This window comes from Lepidochelys kempii, chromosome 3 (genome assembly GCF_965140265.1).
Source record: "Lepidochelys kempii isolate rLepKem1 chromosome 3, rLepKem1.hap2, whole genome shotgun sequence".
Taxonomy (NCBI): domain Eukaryota; kingdom Metazoa; phylum Chordata; order Testudines; family Cheloniidae; genus Lepidochelys; species Lepidochelys kempii.
Window position 1 is genome coordinate 81,662,678 of NC_133258.1, and position 18,758 is coordinate 81,681,435.

General features: G+C 43.1%; 1 protein-coding gene across 1 annotated transcript; it reads left to right on the forward strand.

The window, feature by feature from the left end:
* The first annotated feature begins 17,009 nt into the window (after positions 1-17,009).
* LOC140908207 (myb/SANT-like DNA-binding domain-containing protein 7) lies at positions 17,010-18,546 on the forward strand. The gene is made up of 2 exons (XM_073335163.1): positions 17,010-17,751; positions 18,337-18,546. The coding sequence occupies exons 1-2, from the start codon at positions 17,175-17,177 to the stop codon at positions 18,423-18,425; spliced, it is 666 nt and encodes a 221-aa protein (XP_073191264.1). The 5' UTR covers positions 17,010-17,174; the 3' UTR covers positions 18,426-18,546.
* The last annotated feature ends 212 nt before the right edge of the window (positions 18,547-18,758 follow it).

Sequence of the window (18,758 nt, forward strand, 5' to 3'; positions counted from 1 at the left end):
GCATTTTGTCATTCACCAAGCTTGGAACAGATCATTTAACTTAAGAAAAAGCTGTTAGGTTGTTTCCTAATCTTAATCACTCTGTTTATAAACAAAATTCTGACTCCCTGCCTCAGGGGGTGCAGCACATCTCGTGTGTCCTCTGTAGAACTTGTTACATTGCACACTCAGGCTGCCTGCCTGAGGCTTGCAGTTTGGGGGGGGTGCCTATGCCCCCCAAACTCTGCCTATGGGCCCCCTGCTACTGTGCACTAGAAGTTCTGTAGTGGTAGTCTATTATGAGCTCGGTTAAGCCTTGTTATGGATCAAGATAAAACCTATTTGAAACTGGTAAGGGAACATTCACACAAGATTGCTATAAGCAATTAAAGGGCCCCACTTAATACAAGGCATAATAGAGTCTGGCCAGAAACTAGCACCAGGCGAGTGGGGGTTTCCACTGGATGTTGTCCTGACCAGGTGGGGGTAGATGGGTGTGTAAGACAAGGTAGGGTGCAGACAAACAGAACAGACAAAACCAAGCAGGAACCAGTGAGCCTGTTGTATGACCCTGGAAAAAGTGAGAGGGGACTTTGAGGTCCGATGCTGCTTGAAAGCAGCTCAGGCTATAAATAGAGAAGCTATTCCCCTGGTTTTTGGTTCCTCTTGTGTTTGGAGAAGCAGGACTTTATAAATAGACAAGATTGAGGAGTGTGATTTTCTCTGATTCAATTTCTACCCTCAACAGGAATATTCCAGGGCCCCAAATGTTTACTAGAGATCTCTGTTGAAGAGGAGCAAGATTATGGGCAACTATTCATAAGGGTTTAGATAAACAGCTCATTTCAATCCTCTTGTTATTCATGGTATGCAATTGGTCACTGACGCTCTGTACCTCAGGGGAACATCCAGCACGCCCATAGTCATCCTTGTAAAATGATGATGTGGTATCCAATGCAAAGTTTGTCATGTTGGGTGTCTTCAGAAGGCTCATGATGCACTGAGCATGGTTATAGACATGTTATAGTAAGGTTATAATTTCTTGTATATAGTTATGAGGCTGAAAAATGTATCCTCATGGCTTAAAGCAAGCCCAATGGGGGGGGGGACATTTTCCAAGAGCTGAGTGGCAGCTCACATCTCATCAGGGCATGTATGGGACAAACCCAGCCCAGCCCCATAGGAACAAAGGACACTGGCCTAGGCAACAACAAAGGATCTGCTGGACTCTCGAGTGAGTCACCCCCCCTTCCTTTGGTCAGTTTGGGACTGCAATGAGGTCATGCTCACCTGACTCTGAAGGGGGTGGGGGGGAGCGCCAAGAGGGAAGAAAGGACATGATCAAAGGAAGAGACATTTGCGATGCTCTTCCACCTACATCTACAACCACCATGTGACTGAAGTGCTGATCAAAGGGGAGAGCCTGGCTGAAGGGCAACCAGCCAGCCTGTGGTGAGAAGTATCTAAGTTGGTAAGGGCATCAGAAGGGTTAAGATCAGCTTAGAATGCTTTTTGCTTTTATTTCATTTGACCAAATCTGACTTGGTATGCTTGACTTATAATCACTTAAAATTTATCTTTGTAGTTAGTAAATCTGTTTATTCTACCTTAATCAATGTGTTTGGTTTGAAGCGTGTCAGAGACTCCCCTTGGTTATACTTATAAGAAGCACACAGGATCTTTACAGGGAAGAAGGCAGCACGCAGCATTTATTGAGAACACAACAGTTAACATATGCTTTTCAATCTCTCTCACACACACCCCCCATGCACACAGTCCTGCCAGTTGATGTTTATAGTTACCAGTCCAGAGCCTGGATCTATCTAGTGGCCAGCCACATTGGTTGCAGAGGGGAGCAGGGCTCTGTCGGTTGTGATCCGATGCTCCTGCAGTGTGGCAAGATGAACCCGAAGTCCCATGGCCAAGCACCCTGTTCTTAGTCTTTCTTCTCTGTTGAAATCTGGATTTTGCTGTGTCAGTTTGTGACTGGGTTACACCAATTAAGAAGTATCTTTTGATGTTGATGTAAGCAGTGTCAGGATGAGCTCCACCCTGACATCTGGTGGTGAGGTGTGGCAAGTTGTGGAAAAGAACTTCAGGGGCTGATCTCATTTGCATAGGCACACCCACTCCACCTAGAATGAGGCCATAGCTGCCCAAATGGTCACTTTGTCTCTCCAGTGTCTCTGTTATTGGGGCAGGAAGAATAAATTATTATCCTGATTATGGGAACTGTACTTGGCCTTTTGTTATGATGGAGGGACTCACCATCAACTAAGTAGCACTTGCTAGGCAAGGGTCAGTGGTTCCAAAACTCTGACTTGAGAGAGGCTGGGGACAAGTATTAATACTTGGTGGCATGGGCCCCTTGGTGAGGGCCTTACATGCTAATTGCACTTCCTCCTCTCTCCACTGTGGAATATCAGAGCTAATTTTGATTTCGTTAGGAGTCTAGTTACAGGCTGCTGAGCTCACTTTGGGCTGATAGTGCACCAGCACTGGGGCTCCCCTACTACAAGCTGAATTCACCAAAGAGCTGAACTGACTAAGAGCTGAAATCACTGAGCGTTGTGTTAAGTAGTGGGGGAGCCTGAAGATATATTGTGGAGCAGTTTGTGGGACGGCTGGAGTGCCTTGTGGACAGGCTGGTGGAGCAGTTCGTAGGACGGCAGGAACTGCTGGTGGGCTGCGGAGCGGAGGGAAGGAGTTCATGGGGCAGCTGGCGGAGCGGAGCAAAGGCCTATGGAGCTGGGGGGAGGTCAGCTTCAGGCACCTTACATGATCTCTTACCCCTGTCCCATCTCCACCCAGGTTGGGAGGTAAAGCTCTGCAGATAAACTTTCGAACTCTGGGGCTGCCCTGACCAGGGACAGAGACTTTTGGGTCATTGGACTTTTGGGACTTTGGGTGATTTGCGGTTGCTGGACTCAAGAACCAAAGGGAAAGGGGCATGCCCCAATTTGCTTGGGGTGGGTTTTTTGCTCATGGATTGTGTTATGAATCCTGTTGGTGGTGTTTCCCCAACATAATGCCACATTGTTTCTCTCTGTTATTAAAAGGCTTTTTGCTACACTCAGACTATGTGCTTGCGAGAGGGGAAGTATTGCCTCTTGGAGGTGCCCAGCGGGGGTGGTATATATTTGCCCCAGGTCACTGGGTGGGGGCTCGAGCCGGTTTGCATTGCGTTATCGGAATGGATCCCCTAGATATTGAACCCGGCCCTTGTTGCTGCCGACTCTGACAGGCAGAAGGGTTACTTAAACATTCCAATACACCTCCAAGAGGGTTATCCTGTGCTGGTTCCGCTTTAATCAATTGTCCTGTCTTTAGGGGTACCAGCCTTCACCTCACAGTTGTCAATTTGCCCATCCTTCATTATGGATGTGCACTGATGATTTTCTGGTGTCATTAAGTCTCTTTACTCCTTTTTCCTTGACCATCTGGTGATAACAATGGCCTTCACCCCTTCTCTTTTCCTAATGCATACATTCCTCATTCACAGTCTTTTTACAGAGACCTTTGAGAATACAGAGTGTCAGTTTATTTTGAATCTCCTTAACAGACACAATACAAGATCCTGTCTTTTAATTACTAAACCTTAAAACAAAGAAGTGTATATTTAACTAGAGTGCCTAATTTTTAATACATATAGGAAACCATATTAGACATTATAACTTATCCTAAAACAAAAGGGTGACCATAATCCATCATAAGGATTGTTCTGGTCTGTCCCTGCCTTAATGTCAGATGCATTCCTACCAATGTCCCAGAGGGTCATTCCTTTCTGCTATTCAAAAAGGGTGGGTGGTAAAATCAAATCAAGACATACATTAGTACCTCTATTCTTATAGAAAGAAAAAGGAGTGCTTGTGGCACCTTAGAGACTACAGACTAACATGGCTGCTACTCTGAAATCTATTCTTATAGTACAATTATAAAATCCTGCTCCTACACAACAAGCCTGGTGCATATCAATTTCTTTGTTAAATTGATGAACTCATATAAGCTTGCAGCATCCAGTGGGCATAACTGGACACTGCAAAATGGAGGTTCCTGGGGTTGTGTTTGGGACCAGAGATATTGGCTAGTGTCATTTGGTTGCAAGTAGCTGGGAGCAGCTTACATGCCAGAAGCTGTTTCTGAACAGCCCAGGAGCAGGGGTTCTCACAGCAGAGCAGGGTAAGGCTGGCTCCCAGAGACAAGGATTGGAGTGACCTAGCAGATCACTAGTCCAGATAACACCAGAGGGGAATGTCAGTCACCTTACCAAAAACAAACAAAAAACACCCCCCCACAAAAAACCCACACCAAACCAAAAAAACCCCCCCCCAAAAAAACAAACAAAAATACATGCACCCACCACATGGTAATGTTTCTTCTTCCTGATTGGATGACATTCTTTAGACAGGAGTATAAGTAGTGAATTATGCTTGCATATGAATATTGGTACCTGTGTAAAGGGCAGCTGTTCCCAGAGATTCACGCGAATGAGTTGGCTTACATGAATATTAACAAATAAACGTGGTCAATCCACCAGCTGTTCAAGCAAATGCTTGTGAACACCAGTTGGCAATACTTGCCCAATTCTCCCATCAGTTTATCTTGTATCTTAAAGGGGAGGCTTTCTCAAAAGGTGACATTGATTGTTGTCCAGGACCTTAAGACAATTAAATATTGTTTAGTGCATGGCCTGGCAATACATGAGACCTTTCTACCTGCAGCAATTTATTCATTGAGAGTAGGGATAGGGAGGGGAGGAAATCCACCACCCCACCAGTTATCTCCTCCCAAACTCTAAATATTTAATCACTTCCAAGCTGTGGAATGTGTTTTTCCTTTGATGTTCAGGTCTGGGGCCAAGTCCAAACCCTAGACCTGAACAGCTTGAGCTTTGGAAAAGGTCAGATCCAGATCTGGCCTTTACAGGTCAGTCCTATCTCTAATGATCTAGATCTTCATTTCCTGAATAGTTTTGTGATGTGCTGGATCTGCAGCTTTGAGACTTGTGTTTTGCCTCCCTCTCACTCCTGAGAAGTTAAGATTACTTCAGAACACGAGCAGTCATTAACAAACATGGCCCTTGCTTCTTAACCATGGGGCGGGGGCGGGGGTGAGCAGTGGTGAGCGGGGCAGCCACCCAGGGCGCAAAGCTGCAGGGATGGAATAATGGGGTGGAAAAAAATAGCGTGACCATAGGTCCTGTTTTGGCCAGGGCAGTTCCCTTTTTAAGTTACATTTGGGCAGTAACAAACTGGACAAGTGCCCAGGTTTTGCCAAAAAACAGTCAGTGAGCTTTGGTCAAGGGGCCCCTGGGCAGCCTGAGCCTGAACTGCCTGGCATCACTGCTTACCTGCAGTCATATTTTCAATTTAGGGAAATAGGGTCACACTATGGAAGGACAAAAATCCTGGTAGGAGGATACAAATATGCTTCCTCACCCTGGTCACTAAGATGCTTAGTTACAGCACTGACAGTTTGCTTAATTACCTGTGCATCACATTGCAAGAGTCTGATGGGAAACAATATCCCCCAGCTTGCCCAGTTACAGACATGTGAGCCAGCCACGGAAGTGTTGTGATACTTTTGTTCTCTTGCCAACTCATGATTGCAGCTGCTTTTAGTGTCACTCATAGCCAATTTCTGTTGTAACTCACTCTGGGCCTGGGAGGGACTTGGAGTTAAACTATCAACCCCAGAGGTTGCTCCCCCCCCTTATTTATTTATTTTTTTAATAAGGGCAGTGAGTTTGTGAAAGCTTTGTCAGTTGCTTCCTTGTTAGAATCTCTGGGGATTTACTGAAATACCAACAAAAACAGCAAGCGTCTCTTGCTTCTCAGTAGGGGCAGTGCAGCCATTGGCAGAGGTCAGAAACGTCATTTATTTAAAATCTGAAATCAAAACCCATGAATCCCTCTAGGTTTTCATTTTTGAAGCCCTGATCCTCAACTACAGTGAAACTGATTTGCAGTGCCTCTAAAAACCAACATAGATGGCCCTGTATAGCCTCTGGGCTGGACCAGACACTAGCATCCAGAAGGCAGGAGTGGTGTATTCTATGTCACTTGACCCTGAGCAACTAGGACTTCAAAATGCTCCCCCTCCTGGCTACACTTCAAGCCAGATACCATTGAGTGTCACCTCTACATATGGGTATAGCACCAGGACATGATCCATGTAGCCAGGGGCACATCTCTTTGTATTTCAGAGTGCCACTTTTTCCATGCTTTAGCAACTAGGTGGATTTAGAATACATACACAGCATGGTCAAATGGCTTCAGTAGACCGGTTACACTGTCATGGTACTTATGCCTCCCAATTAACTCATTTACAAAAATGAGATTCTTTTCCCCCCTGCCCCAAAAGGTAGTTAAGAGTTATTCAATTGTCAATTTAGACCTAGTGTGACAAAAGTTGTGTCTTTCAGGGGTGTTAAGCGCCCACCCCACCCCCAAAAAAAGTTTTGCTTCAATCAGTGCCAGTGTGAACAGCACGTTGTCAGCAGCAGCACTCTCCTGCTGACAATGCAAATGCCGCTTGTTGGGGTGGAAGTTTTTGATTGGCAGACGAGCCACGAACAGCAGCTACAATGCACAACTTTTAGCAGCATGGCCGTTGCAACACAGCCATGTCACTAAAAGCTGTGTAGTGTAGACAGCCTTTTCATTCTCATTACTATAATGGTGAACTAGCTTTTTTGTCCTTTGTTGCAATGAGAACTCATCTGTCAGATAAAATCTGTTAGATGCCAAAAGGGACAATTAGACCTAGTCTGACCTCTTGGTTATATCAAAGGCCATTACATTTCACCCAGCTGCCCCTGTACTGCATCCTACATCTAGTGTTTAGCTGCTGCTAAAGCATGTCTTCACACCAAGACTGCCTGCCTTTCTGGAAGGTATCAGGAGATAGAGAATCCTCCCCCACTTCCCTTGGCAGTCTTTCAATGGAGATTTCCTTCACTATTAGTTACCCAGTCGGACCATTTGATTCCCCCCTCCCCAGTATATTCAACCAGGGAAGTACCCTAATCCTTGCCATCTATTTTTTCTTTTCTGACTTAAGAACGGAGTTCATTGTGTCTGTGGTTATTGTGGACTACAGTTCAGCTGCAAGGTCTAAGCAATATTTCCTTCCCTTGTTCTTTTATCATCTATTCAGATCTCTCTGCACTGAACTTTCTGCACTGTGTCTTTCCCTCATGGAGGCCTATCTTCTCATTTTGGGTACCACTGTTTTTAAATCCCTTTGCATTGCAATAGCCTCATACATGCAAAGTGTTTCTTCATGAGTCCAGGGGCTGGAAAGGTAAGAGACTGGGCACTTCTGTGAATGTTATCAGGCATAGCCATTTGCCTCTAGGAGAATATGATTTTCAAATGAAGATAGACAGCACCACTTTTCAAATTGCATTTATAATCCTTAAAAAGATCAGCTGTGGAAATGAAGTTCCATCATCTGGATTGCCATGGGGAGTTGAACAGATGATCTCTTGCAACGGTATTAAAAAGGAGATATCAGCAAAAGTCAATTGCATAATGGCAAAAGGAATTTTGTCCTTTGTATGGTTTGGGACTATATTCAGTCTGGATACTCCAGATATCCTGATTAAGGTAGGTACATAATAGGTTCTGTATCATAGCATTGTGATTGCCAACTGATTTTCATTTTGCAGCAAGCTGTTAACTAAGCTCCTGAGAAAAGCAGCAATAATATTTCAATGATTTAGTTGGTGAGATTGGTTACTCCAGTAGATGTTCCAAAAATAGCAGCAGCTGGGAACCCAGGTTACAGATGCTGTCTGAAATGTTACCTTTTGAAGCAATGCTGTCAAACACCCCATTCATTGCCTATAGATAAAATAAAATGAATAAAATGTTGGGCAATATTTCATATTGAAAGAGTGCCAGTAGTTCTTGTGCCTCATGTAATTGACATTTCACTGGTAGGTTTACTTGTTGCAATGCAAGTATGAAAACCTGTGAGGTATTGCCTACATGTAGGCTCTTCATACCAGCAGGGGGAGCTCTTTGAAAGAGGGGACAGCAGCCTAGCGATCCGGCCAACATGCTTCCCTTTAGGAAGTACATGTAAACCATGAGGAATGAACCTCAACAAGTCCAGGCAGTTCATCTTATAGCTCCTCACTTGTACCAGCCATATAGATCCCCCCCACAATTATACACTGCAAGTATCCTGAAAATGGGGGCAGCTGCACACCATGACCAGTTCAGTTGCTAAGACCAAGATTGTGAGGACATCTGCTACTACCACTTGGCATGGACTGTGGCCCCAACCTTTAAGCCGCAGATCTAGAACTCAGTGCCATGGAACACAAATGGCTGAGCATAGCATTGTGCTAGGTAGCCACAGGCAACAAATCCTGCTATGGGGTTTAGACTATTTTATCAAGAAGCCTGAATATTTGAACTATCCATGTCTTTTGAAAGTTCCCCAGCCCAATAACCCTGCTCTCCCTATACACCTGAATAGGTCTCTCCACAAGCTTGGAGGGTCAGACATGTCTATGTCTTGGTGTATCATAAAAAGAGCCTTGCATTTGAAGTGACATTCTCCCTTGAAGAAAAAGGAGGACTTGTGGCACCTTAGAGACTAACCAATTTATTTGAGCATAAGCTTTCGTGAGCTACAGCTCACTTCATCGGATGCATACTGTGGAAAGCATAGAAGATCTTTATACACACAAAGCATGAAAAAATACCTCCTCCCACCCCACTCTCCTGCTGGTAATAGCTTATCTAAAGCGACCACTCTCCTTACAATGTGTATGATAATCAAGGTGGGACATTTCCAGCACAAATCCAGGGTTTAATAAGAACGTCGGGAGGAGGGGGGGGTAGGAGAAAACAAGGGGAAATAGGTTTGAATAGAGACTGGGAGTGGCTAAGTCATTATGCAAGGTAACCTAAGTTAATTGTATCCAATTTGCAAATGAATTCCAATTCAGCAGTCTCTCGCTGGAGTCTGGATTTGAAGTTTTTTTGTTGTAATATCGCAACTTTCATGTCTTGAAGAGAAAACCTGCTGCCAGAAGAGGCTGCCCCTCAGAGGTCCTGGAAGTGGACAGTAAGCAGCAGGGAAAGATTTAAGAGCATTGCTTCTAGCCAAACTTCCCATGTCTTTGAAGAGTTTTGTCCTGTTCAAGGGAAGAGTAAAGTGACCATTTTAGTCAGCTCCTGTTTTCGCTGAAGTCGTTCTCCATCACTAATAAAGCTTTCCCAAAGCAGTAGCAATAACCTTCTGAGTTAGTGTAAGTACATGCAAAGCACTGTGTGCTGTTTGCTCTTTAGAATTAACATGCTTTGATAAATCAGAAATTAGATAAACTATACTGAAGTCAGTTCAGGGCAAACCCAGATGAGTTTGAGGTACTGAAATAAAACACGAGGGGGGGAGTTTGGGCTCTAGCCTCATTCCCCCTTAATGATCCTCCCCCATATGGTTTTCTGTAGCACCACAGTGTAAGTGCTTCAGAGGACAAGTCAATATAAAACAAGAGCATCTCACAGGTTTTTCCTTTCCAGAGGAAAGCTTGTGCTTTGCATTACCAGCTGGCAAACCAATCTGATACACACAGTTTTACTTGTTCCCTTGTTAGTTCATATCATTTTCTGTGATTTGGTTATTGTCTTGGCTCTTACCCCTGTAACTGGAATGTAACCTGACAACTTTGAGTCAAGCTTCTGTACCCACAGTGTTTGGAACTAGGCAAAATAATTCCCTGTTGTTTTAAATGGTTAACCTAGTGCCTAGGGCAGACTGTGAACTTTCAGGCAAGAGGAGAACAATCAGCCTACCGGAAGTGCCTTTCCCAGACTTTAATCAGCATGCTCACACAATGGAGCTCAGGTGAAACACTTGCAGAGTCACTCAGGCTTGAAACACTCTTTGGTGGGGCGGGGGGGATGAGAACAGGTGGATGAAATAAAACAGGAGAGCTGTTTAAATGCCTTGACCTCACCATCAGAAACTGTTCAATATGGTAACTAGCAAAGTTACTAGTGTTTATTGAAGAATTAGTACAATGCACCCCTCAAAATATTAAGGGAGAGGCAGCTCAATGTCTTCATCTAGATGTTTTCAAGAAACAAAGCAAACCAGAAGAAAATGAATCTATAGCCATCTTCTTAAATCAGAAGTGCAATAGAGATCCAAATTCCAGATCCCTTGCTCACATGACTTGTGGAAACTTTCTGGCCAACACTGAAGACTATAGATTGAAACAATATTTCATAATTTTCTGTTCAGCATCCCTTCTTTAGTTGCTTTTCCAGCCCCACCCCTCTTAACATCACTGACCTCACTTGATATATTCTGGATTTACATTAGTGCAGAGATCAGAATGTGGAATGTAAGCTGAACCAACTCTGTCAGCGGGTTTAAGGGACTCAACTTACAAACACCCGATTTGGTCTGCAGTTTTTATTTAGGCAAAACTCCTTTGCATCAGTAGTAAGTAGTCTAATTGACATGATCATGACATGACATGAAGGGGCAAAATTAAAGTTCAACGGACAACCTAAATTCTGGTGTTTAACTTTCAAGCACTTGGTGTTGCAACCTGAATGCAGATGTTGTTTGGCTGTTTTTTGGGTTTTTTTTTAAAAACATAATCAGTTCTATCCTGCACCTAGGGTATGATTTTCAAAAGCACCGAGCACTTGCCTAACTGTGCTGCTCCTATGGAAGTCAGTGGGAGCACAGTTCAGCTAATGTAAAGTGCTTTTCAAATCCCTCCCCCATTTATTCTATTTGGATTTCTCATCTAAAAACAGAGGAAAGTGCAAAGATTGTAAAATACAATTTGTGGACAGCTATTGTACATCAGTGAGTGATTTCTCACAGTTATGTCATACAATTAATACACTTACTGAGATATCCCATAATAAGGTATGGGCAAGCTATTTCTTATATGCTTACTGTAAAGAGGAGTATCTACTTTCCTAATGTACCTAATCCTATTTCACTTGAATAATTGAGAAAAAATTAAGTTTCCATGTTTTCCTAGTTAATATTCCAGCTGGTTGAACTTTGAGCTGCCAAGTTAGGAATATTTGCCTTTAATAAATGGAGTATTTCTCAATAGCTATCCCTCTGAAGTTCACAATTTCACTGACCTGAATAAATTGTCTTATGAAAGTTTTACTCTTTCAATAACCTAGTCTCACTTCCAATCTACAGTTTCAAGGAATCACACTTACAACTTGCTCCTGTTCCTATTGAAGTCAATAGAAGTTTTTTCCCCTTGATTTCAACAGGAGCAGATTCTGCCCTGCAGCTTCTTCCTGACAAATTTTTTTAAATAAACACTGGGGGAAAAAAAAAAAAAAAGCAATGCCTCAACTTCAGTGCCAGTAAGGAGCACCACATTGTTAGGTACTGCACATCACCCGAGTTCCTACATGCTCCAACAAGTGAGCTTTTCCAATAATAAGCAGTAGTTGTCCATGCTATTGAGAAGTGTTTCCTTACACTCCAGTTACTTTCAACCATGGTCACCATCAAGGAATCAGTTACCCACACTGCAGCATCTGACAGACAGCAGTTCTCTCCTATTCTATAAAAGAGAAATCTCACTATTCAGTAGTGGCTAGTAAATACTGGACTTTTCTTTTTAAAGAAAAAGACGACATCTACCACAGTGTGTTTGCGTAGAAGTCACTCTAGGATCTACAGGACCTTACTGCATGCCTAAAAATACACTTCTTAAAAATTTAAGAGCAGTCTTGTGTGTCCAAGCATCATAGAACCATAGGGTTGGAAGGGATTGCAAGATGCAGGATTTGCTTCTATGTTCCATCATGTTTCTATGGCAAACTGCTGCAGAGACTTGAGACCAATACTAAGAGAAAGAGCAGAGCTTGTGGGTCACACTGCCCTCATCCTTACTACTGGACAAAAATCCAGATGGTAAAATCTTGATTTAGTTACACTTGGGAGTGGTTTCCTTTTACAAATGATACTCAATTAGATTTTAGTTTTTACTTGCAGTAATCGGATAATAGGTCATCCACAGTTTTGGCCTCCTGCCCACACCAAAGAAGAGACATGACAGCAACACAGTCCACCAACAGCTCTTTCCCTCATTAAAATAGGATTTCTAGTGCACCAGGGAAACACTTCAGACAGCATATTATTCACTCTCCTTTCTGGAATCAGGGTGTATTATAGCCAGCTCACTGACAACTGAAAAAAGATCATGTTCAGATGAGAATGGGCCCAAAGGGGAAAGAAAAACCCACACCACACTGTATCCAGATACCACTAGACTTTGGATAAGTTGAAATGGATCATTACAGAAGCTTCGAGGCACCAATCAAGATTGGGGATTTGTTAATGGTAGATGTGCATGCATGACAGTCCCTGATCTGGAGAGCTTACATTCTAAAAATAGAAGAAATATCCCCATTTTACATATGGGAAATTGAGGCAGAGTGTAAGTAGCTTACCCTAGTCATAGAGAAGTCTGGCAGACACAAGAATGGAGGTCTCCCAAGCCCTTGATCCACAAGGCCATCGTTCCAAATAAAGACCCAACTCAAGATCCAGGACAAAAAGTACAGGATTTTGTATGGTTCTACAAGAACCATATTTCCATCTTCCTCTTGGATTCACTGAGGGGAAGTTCCATGGGCACTTTCACTAGTTTTAGAAGATTCATATTCAGTTTTTAAAAATCTTAGGAACTTTTACAACTGTTTGGGACATTGTGAACACAATGGTGGAGAAGCTTGAAGACAGAAGAGCTTACAGCATACACACACACTTATGAACATGTATTTTCATGTTAAGTGAAGTTATTATGTTGGATCATATTAAAGAAGTTCTGTATTAAAATCACAAATGAGTTTGATTCCCCAGAGTTTAAATTCCAGGGTATTACTAATTAAGAGGTCTCTTGGTTTTTGGTACTGTTTCTCTCCCTCTAGGTGTGAAACTTGCAAGCTGCTAATTGCGTTAGTACATTCTAAGACAGAGTCTGTTCTCAAAGCAATTCACAAGAGAGAGAGACTCAAAGCAATACTCTAACAACAGAAACAGCACCCAGAGACTCCCTGCCCTTTTGTTGTATTTAATTTAAAAATTGTTTAGCTAAATACAAGTATCCTGTTAAAGGAGCATCATCTTATATTGCCACCTCCTACAATCATACCACCGGTCAGTGATGTTCCATCTCACATCAGGTACAGTTACTGAGAGAGAGCTATAGCCTTCCAGGGAAGAGACATATTAAAAGCCTGAGCCTACCACCACTGAAGTCAGACAGGAGAAAGTAGAAACTGAGTTATCCCATTTTTCCTATTCTTGTCTTTTCATATGTCCATGTCTATCAACTCTCCACTTAACTCTCTTCAGGCAATGTCAAGAAATTCTCCTTAAACACTATGGCTTCTGAAGCCATATGGGAGCAGTATTTGAGCTGTGGTCTGCAAGCACTTCTGGTGCTCCATGGAAGCTGGGTCCAGGTTCTCCACCTTGTTTTTTTGCACTTGATAAATTGCATTAAAATAATCTGAAATATACCCCCCTCCCATTTTCAATGTAATGAATTGTTGTAAGAGCCAGACATTTTAAATGATCTTGTACTAGAAAAGAGGTGGTCCACAAAATCTGTTAAAATATGCTTGAGTATGAAACAGTTTGAGAACTTTTCATATGTACAAAGAGGAAATTGAGAGTTTTTTATAAATAAAAAAACTCATAATTAGTTCTTGAACAGTTTACTTCTTGACTATACACAAGCAAAGGACTGGTTTGGTTTTTAGTAGTACCTTTTTAAGCAAGAAATGGTTTGAGATGCAGTAGGAGAAAGTCTGAAAATAGCCTATTTACTATAGATTAATGCATCTTTTCTGACAGTTGCTATCAGGATGCATTTTCCCTATGGCCAGTCTAAATCATGGTTATTTAATCTCTTAATCAGTGAAAGCTTCAAAATAGGCATCTCTCATGAGCCCTCTGTTGCCAAAAAGGACTCCACACATATTAGGTTTCTAGGTTCAGTCAAAAGATTGTAGACCATTCTGAAAGAAAATTATTTGCCTTGGAAACAGTGGATAAGACAAAACTCTGAATCTTAGGTCACAGAAGTTTGCCTTGGGCATTTATATTTGCTCAGAGGATCATCTACCATTTGGCATTTTGCCATTTTAAAATGTACTTTGCCTTTGAAATCAGAAGAATAAGCTTTAGAATGATGGCACAATTTGTTTTAATGGCTCATACACAGTCCTGCGGCTGGTTAGTCTCTTGCATTACTTTCCCAGTTTCTCATTAGACTGGAGTCCAGCTCTGTGACCAAATTAAATTACTGTCAACAAAACAGAAGAGTTTCATTTTCCAGTCTTCCATAAATTTACTCTTCCATGGAGTTACCATCAGCTTTCTGCCTGTATCCCAATGACCCACTGATGGGAATGAATGGTGGCTTGGATTAGCTTAGTCCAAGATGGGTATGCAGAGTCCAAGAGGAAATTCTTTTTAATTTAAAAAAAAAAAGACTGATGTCTAAATGGATTATTTTGTACCAGCTACTAGATAGGTTTATTGCATTCATTGTACTGAATTATTAAGTTGGTTATTTAGAAAGAACTCTGTCACTTGCAGGAATAATTAGACCCAGACAGGTTAGGCATCTTCCTTCCCCATAATGGTCGATGCTGAATTCAACTAGTAACTTCTGCAGATTAGCAATTAACTGGAAGAGAATCAAGTTTCCAATGCCAGCCAGGCAGCAAGATAGCTAGATTACCTTTGTGACTCTCCTGCTCTTTAAGTGGAAAAGTTGTGAGTCTAGTCACAAAATGGCTGGTTGACCAGAGCAAACATCTTGAACAAATGCATCACATGGTGTAGTATTGATATTAGATGCTACAATGTACATTTCCCCACTCAGTTATAACATTGAGTAAGCAAAGCAAGTTCTTACAGACTATGTGAAGGTTGGAGAACATCGCCATAGGAGAGTTAGAAAATGAGCTTTGAATCAGCAGGAAGCTCAAGGCTAACTGAAATAATTCTGCCAAGCATGCAGTTCTAGGGATCACCTCAGTTCCAATAGCCATGCCCGCCAGCAGCTGATTGAAATATTAGAGTGTGAGCAGTAAGCATCACCCTAGTGCTGCATGGCATGGTAGCTGTCTCATGGCAACTAAAAACTGAGTTAGAGTGCCCTGGGAAGCCACAATGTCTATTCTGTTATCATGACCCTAACCAGAATGCACATCAGGATTCTCCCATCTGCTGTTCCTTTAGTCCCTTCTTTGACTACACAGCCTAGTTCTCTCTTCATGCACACCTCCCCTATGGGACTGAATACCACTAGCTGATTGGGCAGAGCAGCTTAGCTCAGGTGAATGAGGAAGAGGTCATCCACTGACCATCAAACCTTACAGTGGGGGGGGGGGGGGGGGAAGCACACCTGAATGGCTTCTCAGGGGTGTGGGAAATGGAGTGGAAAAAGCAGTTTTGGTTCTAGAGAGAGAGTTTGGTCACCTAATATATAAAAAAACTCAGTGATTTAATAAGGCGACTGTGCTTTAGCAGTCACAGGAGGGAAGAACTGTGGTCCTACTCTCCAATTCACATAATCAAGAACAAACTCTGACACACATTAAGGATGTTTTGGGTGTCCCTTGAGATTCAATTCTAAATGCTATCTTCCTCTTAAGAAATTAAAATGATATTGCCCCTTATCCATAACTGGTTTTGGCAAGCTGCCTCTCCCCCCAAAATAGGCACCAAGGATAAAATAAATCCATGAAGTTAGGCTCATAATACAAGGAAAAAGATACTAATTGGGAAGCAGAAACCAGTTTAGCTTCAAGCACCTCTTCGAGGAGGTCCTCCATCTTTGCTTCACATAATGTTTTGTTACATGGTGAATTGTATATCACTCTCATCTATTAGATTAACAGCTATGCATTTCATTTGCTGTAGTTTTATGCCACATATACGCTTTCTGCTACAGTTTAATTATATTTTGTGTTTGTTGCTTTGTTCTTTTCCTTACTCCACATCCTCTCCAAGAAAAGCAATGTCAATGTCCTCAAATTTTGCCAAAGTTACCCAAATGAGTCATGTACTAAGTTAACTGCTCTGCATGGAGCATTTAACGTGGCTCTTCCAGGTCAGATATATAATTGCAAAACCACAATCTGAAGTCAGATAGTTGAAACATGGGAGTTGCAGTCAACTCCTGTGCTCCATTCTCACCTCTGCCGTTGACTGTCACATTGAAGTTGTTTAATCAATCTGTGCTGTAGTTTCCTTCCCCATCTCTGGAAAATTATAACTTACTTGTCTTTCAGGGACATTGTGAAGCATAATGAATGATGCCTGATAATCTTAGCACAATATGGCTACATTTCCATTGCCAGCGCTATTACAGGGGATTGTCTTAGAAATGAGGTTGAAAAGATCTGGTTTTAAAATTGACAAACTAGAACTGGTAGTTGTAGAAGAGTCTGTTGCTAATCTTGGCCCACTTTATCTTTTATAACAAGCCCCACTGGATTTTGCAGAAATAACTGATCTGTTACTTGTATTAAGGTATGCTAGTGTTCACTAGAGAAACACAAGTTGGCACATTTAGTTGAAGTTCAGAGTGTTTTGAAAATGAAAGTCACTCAGTATTATTATTAACCTGGTTTAATCATGCTCCCATTTCTCAGAAGAAGGAAAGGAGGGTAAAGGAGTGGTCTGGCCAGGAGTCTGCTCTGCCTTTCAAAAGGATTTAAAACCGATTGTTCTATAGAACAGATATTCCTTAATTCAGTGCTCCTAAGAGATCCCCAGACACCTGGGAATGGAGAATTCTAAGCCCTGGTCTACACTAGGACTTTAGGTCGAATTTAGCAACGTTAAATCGATTTAAACCTGCACCCGTCCACACAGTGAAGCCCTTTATTTCGACTTAAAGGGCTCTTAAAATCGATTTCCTTACTCCACCCCTGACAAGTGGATTAGCGCTTAAATCGACGTTCCCAGCTCGAATTTGGGGTACTGTGGACACAATTCGATGGTATTGGCCTCCGGGAGCTATCCCAGAGTGCTCCATTCTGACCGCTCTGGACAGCACTCTCAACTCAGATGCACTGGCCAGGTAGACAGGAAAAGAACCGCGAACTTTTGAATCTCATTTCCTGTTTGACCAGCGTGGCAAGCTGCAGGTGACCATGCAGAGCTCATCAGCACAGGTGACCATGATGGAGTCCCAGAATCGCAAAAGAGCTCCAGCATGGACCGAACGGGAGGTACGGGATCTGATCGCTGTTTGGGGAGAGGAATCCATGCTATCAGAACTCCGTTCCAGTTTTCGAAATGCCAAAACCTTTGTCAAAATCTCCCAGGGCATGAAGGACAGAGGCCATAACAGGGACCCGAAGCAGTGCCGCGTGAAACTGAAGGAGCTGAGGCAAGCCTACCAGAAAACCAGAGAGGCGAACAGCCGCTCTGGGTCAGAGCCCCAAACATGCCGCTTCTATGATGAGCTGCATGCCATTTTAGGGGGTTCAGCCACCACTACCCCAGCCGTGTTGTTTGACTCCTTCAATGGAGATGGAGGCAATACGGAAGCAGGTTTTGGGGACGAAGAAGATGAGGAGGAGGTTGTAGATAGCTCACAGCAAGCAAGCGGAGAAACCGGTTTTCCCGACAGCCAGGAACTGTTTCTCACCCTAGACCTGGAGCCAGTACCCCCCGAACCCACCCAAGGCTGCCTCCTGGACCCAGCAGGCGGAGAAGGGACCTCTGGTGAGTGTACCTTTTAAAATGCTATACATGGTTTAAAAGCAAGCATGTGAAAGGATTACTTTGCCCTGGCATTTGCGGTTCTCCTAGATGTAGTCCTAAAGCCTTTGCAAAAGGTTTCTGGGGAGGGCAGCCTTATTTCGTCCTTCATGGTAGGACACTATCACTCCAGGCCAGTAACACGTACTTGGGAATCACTGTAGAACAAAGCATTGCAGTGTATGTTTGCTGGCATTCAACCAAAATCCGTTCTCTCTCTCTCTGTGTTATCCTCAGGAGAGTGAGATATAATTCATGGTCACCTGGTTGAAATAGGGTGCTTTTCTTCAGGGACACTCAGTATAGCCCATTCCTGCTGGGCTGTTTGCCTGTGGCTGAACAGAAATGTTCCCCGCTGTTAGCCACAGGGAGGGGGGAAGGTTGAGGGGGTAGTCACGCGGTGGGAGGAGGCAAAATGCGACCTTGTAACGAAAGCACATGTGCTATGTATGTAATGTTAACAGCAAGGTTTACCCTGAAAGAGTGTAGCGACTGTTTTATAAAATGTGTCTTTTTAAATACCGCTGTCGCTTTTTTTTTCTCCACCAGCTGCATGTGTTTCAATGATCACAGGATCTTCTCCTTCCCAGAGGCTAGTGAAGCTTAGAAAGAAAAAAAAACAAACGCACTCGCGATGAAATGTTCTCCGAGCTCATGCTGTCCTCCCACACTGACAGAGCACAGACGAATGCGTGGAGGCAAATAATGTCAGAGTGCAGGAAAGCACAAAATGACCGGGAGGAGAGGTGGCGGGCTGAAGAGAGTAAGTGGCGGGCTGAAGAGAGGGCTGAAGCTCAAATGTGGCATCAGCGTGATGAGAGGAGGCAGGATTCAATGCTGAGGCTGCTGCAGGACCAAACCAGAATGCTCCAGTGTATGGTTGAGCTGCAGCAAAGACAGCTGGAGCACAGACTGCCACCCCTGTGTAACCAACCGCCCTCCTCCCCAAGTTCCATAGCCTCCACACCCAG